We start from the raw sequence: 7,968 nt of genomic DNA, 5'->3' as shown, positions 1-7,968 counted from the left end.
GAGAGAAAAGAAATAGGCCAGGCGCAGTGAGTCACACCTGTTATCCTGGCACTTTGGGAGTCTGAGGCGAAAGATTGCTTGAGCCCAGGAGTTCAAGATCAGCCTGGGCAACATGGCAAAACCCCAACTCCACAAAAAGAAAAAATAATGTAAAAATGAAAGAAATTGAATGCAGAAAGTGGAAGACAAGACAGCTGATGGCTGAGGGATGCATGGGGCTCCCTCACCCCAGGCTCCCCCGGATGAGAAACCAGGCAAGGGCTCTCAGCATGGTGACAAGGAGGGAAAGGCACAGCCTCCCAGAGTGACCCAGAGGCCTTAAGGGCCCACCAGGTACACATGGACCCCTGCTGCCCCACTCACCCCTGTGCAGGGTGCCCTGGGAATGTTGTCAGATGTGCCGTGGACACACAGTGGGCCTGGGATCTGCTCAGCCAGGCCCAGCACACACACAGTCATCCGGGCCAGCTCCCCAGGGCAGTAACCCCCTTAACGGGTGGTCCTGCAGCCCCTGCTTTGATGGGGGTTTCACTGGCATGCACATAGTCCCCAAAGAGACCCCCCAGCAGTGCCACACAGACACAGTGACCAATGCCATCCCACAGACCCAAGTGCACGCAGGCACACACACACTTGGTGCTCTTGTCCCTGGAAGTGCCCCCACTCACAGTTCCTGTAAGGAGAGGCCCTGCACAGTTTTCCAGGAGAGAGACTCCAGAGCATTGAAGGAGAGATTCCTACGGGCGTGGAGACACAGCAAGACAGACCCCTTGAGTGACCCGACCTCACTCTGACCCAGAGTGAGGGAGGGGAGGAGCCAAGAAAGAAGTTGACATCTGGCTCCCCCTCCCCAGTCTAGGCAGCCAGAACAAGCCTTGGAAGGCAGTGTGTGTGGATGGATGGGGGGGCGTGGTGGAGGGCTTTTTGAGTCCCACTCCTTTCCCTGGGACAACAAGGGTTAAACCTACTTAGCCCCCTCTCCAGACCTCAGGGAGGGGGATCTGAGGGAACAGCCGCTCCTCCCTCCCCCACTGCTTTGGCCCCAGCTGGCAAAGTGCTGAGGCCACAGCTGGGGGAAGGGCTCCATCTGTGCTCCCCTCCCCACAGAGCCCAGGACGGGGCCAGAGGAAGAGGGGGAGGATTGAGGTTGCCACACTCCCTTGACCCTACCTGACCACAAGGAACTCAACGCACTTCCTCAGTTCCCCTCCACCTCCTCCTTTCAGGCCCTCCTCAGTGACTAAAAGGTCAGGCAGGAAAGGACCCACACCCCCAGCCCCCTCGTTGTAGGGATGGAAAAAGTGAGCCCAGCAGGGACCTGGCCACACAGGAAAATGATGTAGGAGCCCCAGTGCCTTGTGCCCTTTGCCAGGCTGCTGCTGCTGGGACCCTCTGCCTCTGAGGGGCCTATCCTGACCCCTCTCTTTTCCTAGTCAACCTAGAATTTGTGGTGGCTGGGTTGGAGAGGTACCACCACATAGGGACCAAAGACACAACCCACTCTAGATAGAGCGGGTGTAAGTTCTATCCTGCCACTTACAGCTGTGTGACCTCAGTCCAGAAACTCAACCTCTCTGATTCTCAGAATTCTCATCTATGAAATGGGGACAAGAACACTCTCTCTCTCACCAGGTTGATTGTGAAGATTCATTGACATAAGTACCGTGAAGTGTCATTGAACACGTTTTTAACGGAAGCCCCGGTGCATAGATGGTGATACGATATCACTTTGTTTTGCCTTGTTAAATTGCTGGACACAGCAGAGTGTAGAGGACCCCGCATAACTCCATGAATGTTGGCCCCACCGTCCTTCCCATCTCTCCGCCTGCTCATGTTGGGGGACAGGGGAGCTGAACTCCCGCCCTCAGAAGGCCAGGGAGGGGCTGCCAGGGACTCTGATGGTCTCTCCTGCCCATCCCATGACCCTCTGTGTCCTACAGCAGGGGTCCTCAATTCTCAGGCCACAGATGGGTAAATAGTGCCACTGTTCTCCAGCCTGAGCAACAGAGGGAGACCCTGACTCTTAAAAAATAAATTAAAGAAAAAGAGGGGGACAGCAAGGAAGAGGGGCTATAAACAGGGTAAATATGTGGTCTGTTAGGAACTGGGCCGCATAGCGTGAGGTGAGCAGCGGTGAGTGAGCATTACCGCCTGAGCTCCGCCTCCTGTCACATCAACAGCAGCATTAGATTCTGTGAACTACTGCGCATGCGAGGGATCTAGGTTGTGCGCTCCTTTTGAGAATCTAACTAATGCCTCATAATCTGAGGTGGAACAGTTTCATCCTGAAATCATCCTCCCCTCCCGCACCATCTGTGGTAAAATTGTCTTCCATGAAACCAGTCTCTGGTGCCAAAAAAGTTGGGGTTCGCTGCTCTACAGGAGGGATAGCTATGACTCCCGAGAATGAGGAAGGTGACAAGTGGCAGACCTAACACCCCAGCTCCCAGGATGTCCTAGGAGCCAAGTCAATGCGTCCCTGGGAAATGGAGTCCCAGCCAGAACACAGGAGTCCTGCTCCTGACGCTTGCTCCCTTTGCACTGGTGTGTATCGGAGCCCTGGGAAGAAAGATAGGGCAGGCACCTATGAGAAGTATCCTTGCAGCATGGACCATGGAAGTGAGATGGCAAGGAGGACCTCTAGCTGGCGGGGGCAAGAGCATGCCATCCCTGAGGGAGATGGGAGGAAGCCCCAGGAGAATGGGTGAGGTGACTTCCCTGACCAGGCTTGGGCCCCTCACAATCATTCCCTGGGGAGAGCCAAGCCCATTAGCAGCGCAAGTCTGGGTGTCCTCCCCAATCCCCACTGCCCAGCACTGGCCACACTCACAGGCGACTGAGCCGAGGAGTGAAATGGAAGGCATCTGGCGCCACGAAACGGAGACCACTCTTCACGATGGTTCTGGGGAGGGGTGCAGGAGGATCAGTCCCCAGGTCTCAGCTACTCTGGGCCCCTGGCCCTCCCTGCCCATCCCAGCCTCCCAGTCCCCTGTGCTGAACTCCTACCCCTCCTCAGGCCCCTCATTGTTTCCTCAACTACCCTAGACCCCTCAAAGCCCTGAGCTTCCTGACCTCTCCCAGTCCCTCAGTCCTCAGCCTCTCAGGTCCTCCCAGGCCCTCAGACCCTTGAGCCCTCCCTGACCTTCTGGTCTCCCCCAGGCCCACGCTGAGCTCCACACCCACAGTCCCCATTTTCCTCACAGGTTTCTCAGCTCCCCTAGGCCCCTCAGGTCACGGAGCTCCAGATGCTGCAGATGCTGCTGGTTCTCGATGTAGCTGTGGGGAGAGGGGATGGGAGTCACAGGGCTCAGGCCCACACTTGAGTTCCCATGTCGACCCTCCTGCTCCCTCACAAGACACAGGCACATGCCACATGCACATCACAGGCACACGCATATGCACCTGTTCAGACCTGCATACACACTTACATGGCATGCACATACGAATGCATACATGTGCACATGCACCTGTGTGCATGAACACACAAGCGCACACATGTATAGATCCCCAGACACTCACACATATGCACACTCTCACATACCTCTTGCACACATGCACACACCCAGGTATGCACATGCACACACGCAGAGGCATAAGCATCTGCACAGATGACGCCATGCACATGCACATGTGCCTTCAGGAAGAGGCTCACACATGGACACACAGAAACAAAGCTCACATCCATCTCTCACGTGCACACACACAAGTCCATTCTCACATTGTTGTTCTGCTTTTATATCAGGCATGCCTGGCACACGCTCACCAATGGGAGGTTATACTGAAACACTTGCTACCACAAAGGGTCAAGGCTCATCCCTGCCACTACCCCACCCAGCACAGACAAAGCCTGTGCTCATGCAAATGTATGTTCCCAAACGTGCCCGCCCAAGGGCCACTGCCCGGGCTCACCTGTACTACAGAAACACACACACACATATACACACACAAACATCTCTGCACCCCCATAGCCTCTGGCCCCTCTCCACACCCAAGCAGCAACCCCTACTCCACTGAAACCTCCCCTACCACCTTTTCAGCAGATCAAGCAAGAGGCTTAGATCAAGCAAGGTCCCTCAGTCAGGGACCCCAAGGAGGGACCCAGGAAAGAGGAGAGGAGCAATGAGAGGATGCAGTCAGAGTGTTGGGGAGGGGAGAAGAGGCACAGACTGGCTGACTTATACAGCGAGAGAGAGACAGCGAGAGAGAGAGAGAGAGAGAGAGAGAGAAAGATGGAAAGGTTCAATGAGGAGGGTGGGGGCAGAAGGGCAGAAAAACAAAGAGAGAGTGAAACAGAGACACTGAAAGAGAAACTGACAGGAAGAGACTGTCAGAGAGATAGTGACAAGTAAGAAGGAAGACAGATAAGGGAAGGGAGACAGCGAAACAGATAGATAAGGACAGATAGCTACAGAAAGCAAGACAGACAAGAACGAAAGAAGAATGAGTAGGCATTCAGGTCTAGGGGACGGCTGATGCCCTGGGCCCTGCCTGACTGCTGGATCTGACGTACCAGGGAGTTCCTGAGAACTCAGCTGTCCTGCAGTGACATGTTAGTGTGCCCCCCCACCCCACAAAACACATGCCAGGGGCCCCTGACTCACTGCCGGTTCTCAGAACTCTCCCTCTCTACCCTCTAACTTTCCCTACCTTATAGGAACCAGGACCAGCCTAAGTGACCCCTCCCTTCCTCCTTTCCTCCCTTTCCAGCCTTGGCCCCACCAGGACAGCCAGGATCAGATCCTAAGTTTCCCTGTGGACTTAGTGGAGACCTAGAAAGTAACCTCCACTGACTACAAGGGAGGCCAGGTCCCTGTTCTACCCATCCCCCAGCCCCTGCCCAGAAGGTTTCAAACTGTAGGGACCCAGGGAGGGAGTGAGAATGCAGTGGGCTGGCAGGGTGTGTGTGAGCTGTCAGGCCAGCGTGCTCAAAGCTGCCTCATTCGTTTGGATTCATAATCAATCTGTCTATTCGAGTCCATTATCTCCTCGTTAGCTCTGCGGGTGAGGGAGGAGGGAGGGGCTGTGCAGGCAGTGAGGAGGGGGTGTCAGGCTGCAACCCCACCCAGGGGGACATCTCAGCTTGCCACCCTGCATGCCTCCTAGTCCCCAGTCCTGGCCTGTCCACTTCCCCTACCACTCCATCCCTACCCTGCTGGACCCACTTGGGACTTGGAAGGTGTTGGGAAATGTGAGCCCTGATGGCAAGCACTCGGGAGTCTGGACCCCAGTTTGAAGGCCCGGGGTGATGAGAGAACTGGACTAGGACTGGCAGCCTGTCTCTCATGCCCCCTCCCATCATGCAGAGACGTAGGCCCAGACCAAGACAAGGCCATCTCCTCTACTCCTGGTCTCCCTGGAGCTATTAGAGAGAGAGATTGAGTACCTTCCTGTTGATTACTATAAGATACCCGAGTAACTCAGTGCCAATTAGTGCAAGCTGCTCAAGTAACTTCCAGACATTAATGATCCTCACCTTGATACCTTCCAGCCCATCACTGCATGGGGTCAGGGTTCCTTGTCCACCCTGTAAACCCCAGGCCACAGGAGGAGGATTTTCTCGCAGTTCCTCCCCTCTTCTAGATGTCTTGCTGGCCATGATAGCCATATGTAATATTCAAGTATTTTCCAGCCATCACCATGTGATGCCTGAGTACCTCCAGGCCAGTCATCACTGCATACTCCCATAGGTTTCACCAGCTGCTAAAAAGTACTTCAGTATTTTGTAACCAATTCCTGCAGAATGTCAGAGTCCTGCAGAATGCTGAAGATTCCTCCCAGCTTTGTGTACCAAAGGGAGGAGGGTCTCTCAGCAAGGGCCCTGACTCCCTGCCCCGGGTTGGAGAGGGAGATGGGAGTGGGGAGAGAAAATCCAGGAGGGGGTCTCATTTCCTCAGATCCAAATCAAGGGGTTCTGGGAAAGGAATGGTAAAAATGGAAAGAGGAGAGCTCAACCACCCAGCTCCTTACCACCTCCCACCAATGCCAGCCAGCTCAATCCCCAATTCCAGGAGAAAAGCTGAGGTTGCCTCCTCATAACAAGGAAGTGGGTGGGGGCTGGCTTGCCCCTAGAAAAGGGAAAAGGTAGTAAGGGTGTCAAACTGGGGACTTCTCTGCTGGTAACCACCTTTCTCTGTTGGACAGAGCAGGAGCCTCTGACTGAGCTCCAGAAAGCGGCTTCTAGACGGCTAGGCTCTCTCAGACCTGGTCCCCGGAGATTCTCCCCTCGATCTCCCTCCCCTCGATCTCCCTGAAGCCGGCGGCCCAGCTGCCCTGAACACTAGGGAACATCCAGGCAGTGACCGTAAAGCTTGCTAGGGCAGCGGCGGCTGCGGAGGAACGCCCGTGCACCGCCAAAGGCTGCGTCGTGCCAGCCTTCCGCTGTACTCGCCCTGCCTGACCAAGCAAACAAGCGGAGAGTCCGCGCCCTCGGGGCATGGCAATTCCTGCCTGTCCCCGCGCCCCCTCGCACGCCGGACACTCACAGCTCAGTCAGGTTCTCTGCGCCGGGCAGGTGGTGGAGGCTATCCAGGGCCCCATCCCGTGTGCATCGCAGTCCCGAGGAGCCGTGGGGGCAGCAGGCATCGGGGCAGGGTGAGGCGCCCGCAGATGCCAACATCAGCCAAGCCAGCAGGCTGCCCGGCCCCGCAGCCCAGTTGTGCCAGCCGAGCTGCCCGCGCCGTCCGCCTCGCAGCATCGCGGCGGCGCCCGCCTTGCTTCGGCGGGGCAGCCGTCTGTGCGCTCTCAGCTGCTCCTGCCAGGCCTCCCCCGACATGTGCGCTGGGCGGTGTTAAAGACCCAGCCGCCAGGAAAGGGCGGAGCCAGTCGCCCCCGCCCGGCCCCCCCCCCCCCCTCGTCTCCACCCCCTTCTCTCCCCTCTGACGCCCCCAACTCTGCCCCCTCTTCTGTTAGGGGCCCCCAGCGTCAGCCTTCTCCCTGAGGATCCCCCCAGCTCCGGGAGATGCAGAGGGGCTGCAGCAGAACGCCTCGGAGGTGTCTGCTGAGGCCGGGGGTGGGAAGTTGATACGTTATTTCTCTCAGCTTAAAGGAGCTGCATTTTTACAATTGGGGAGGAGGGAAGATGATTGAGTTGAGGAAAGGTTGCTGTCCAGGTCATCCTAGTCAGCCCCAGACTCAGCGCTCCATCCTCAGCGCGCGCGTGCCTGGGAGAGTGCGCATGTCACTTGGAGTAAGTTAGGTAGAACATTCTCCGAACTCTAGGAAGAAAAGAAAAGGACTACCAAAGATCAATCGCAGAACCTGGGGAGGAAGACACAGACCGGGCAGAGAAAGGGAAGGGTCGCTTGATCCGGCCGAAGGGAGTCCAGAGAGCCAAGACCGCGCCTCCAAGAGAAGCCACAGGGTGGCGCGAGAAGCCCGCGCGCAAAGGAGCGAGCTCTCCGCCCGGGCTGGGTGGCTGGGGGTGCGATCTGCAGCCCCCAATCAGCAACGCCTCAGGTCTCAGTTTCAGTCCCTGACCCCGGCCAGCCAGAGCCGGCCCCGGGGCAGGATAGGGTAAGGCAGGGCAGGGCTGACATCGATCGCCTCCCTGACAAGAGCATCGATTTATTCGTGAAGAAATTAATAGATCTCTTAGCTCCTCGGACGCGGGAGCCGCCCGCGGGTGGAGCTGAGGACCGTGCACCTTGGTGGCCGCGCACCTGGAAAGCCCCGGGATCCCCAGCACCCAGGGCAGCAGAAGGCTGGTCCCAACCCCTCCCACCGCGCAAGCCTCTGTGGCTGCACGAACCCATCCGTCTCAAGCTGAGGAGAGCAAGGGGAAGAGGGGTCTCTCTTGGCGGGGAGACAGGCAAAGCCCCAGGGAGCAGGCGAAGGATGGCTTCCTAGAGGCTCGCGGTTCTCCTCTCCGCCAAGGCCCCAGCACGGATGGTCCCCCAAATCCCCGAGACAGGGACACACTGACCGACCAAGCAGCCTGAGTTCAAGAAGATGACCAGACGGAGGCAGAGC

At 57.2% G+C, this 7,968-nt stretch overlaps 1 protein-coding gene across 3 annotated transcripts in view; it reads right to left on the bottom strand.

The window, feature by feature from the left end:
- NTRK1 (neurotrophic tyrosine kinase, receptor, type 1) overlaps positions 1–7,208 on the bottom strand; it is a 23,400-nt gene extending 16,192 nt beyond the window's left edge. For all 3 annotated transcript variants that reach the window (XM_011992820.1, XM_011992821.1, XM_011992822.1), the window contains exons 1-4: positions 6,483–7,208; positions 3,202–3,276; positions 2,831–2,902; positions 669–737 (exon numbers count right to left, since the gene is read on the bottom strand). In XM_011992820.1, coding sequence (XP_011848210.1) covers positions 669–737; positions 2,831–2,902; positions 3,202–3,276; positions 6,483–6,772 — 506 coding nt within the window. In that variant the 5' untranslated portion in view covers positions 6,773–7,208. The remainder of the gene's footprint in view (positions 1–668; positions 738–2,830; positions 2,903–3,201; positions 3,277–6,482) is intronic.
- Between the last annotated feature and the right edge of the window lie 760 nt (positions 7,209–7,968).

This window comes from Mandrillus leucophaeus, unplaced genomic scaffold, assembly GCF_000951045.1.
Source record: "Mandrillus leucophaeus isolate KB7577 unplaced genomic scaffold, Mleu.le_1.0 Scaffold418, whole genome shotgun sequence".
In the NCBI taxonomy this organism is placed as follows: domain Eukaryota; kingdom Metazoa; phylum Chordata; class Mammalia; order Primates; family Cercopithecidae; genus Mandrillus; species Mandrillus leucophaeus.
Note: the sequence above shows the minus strand (reverse complement) of the source record. Positions and strands in the feature narration are given on the sequence as shown.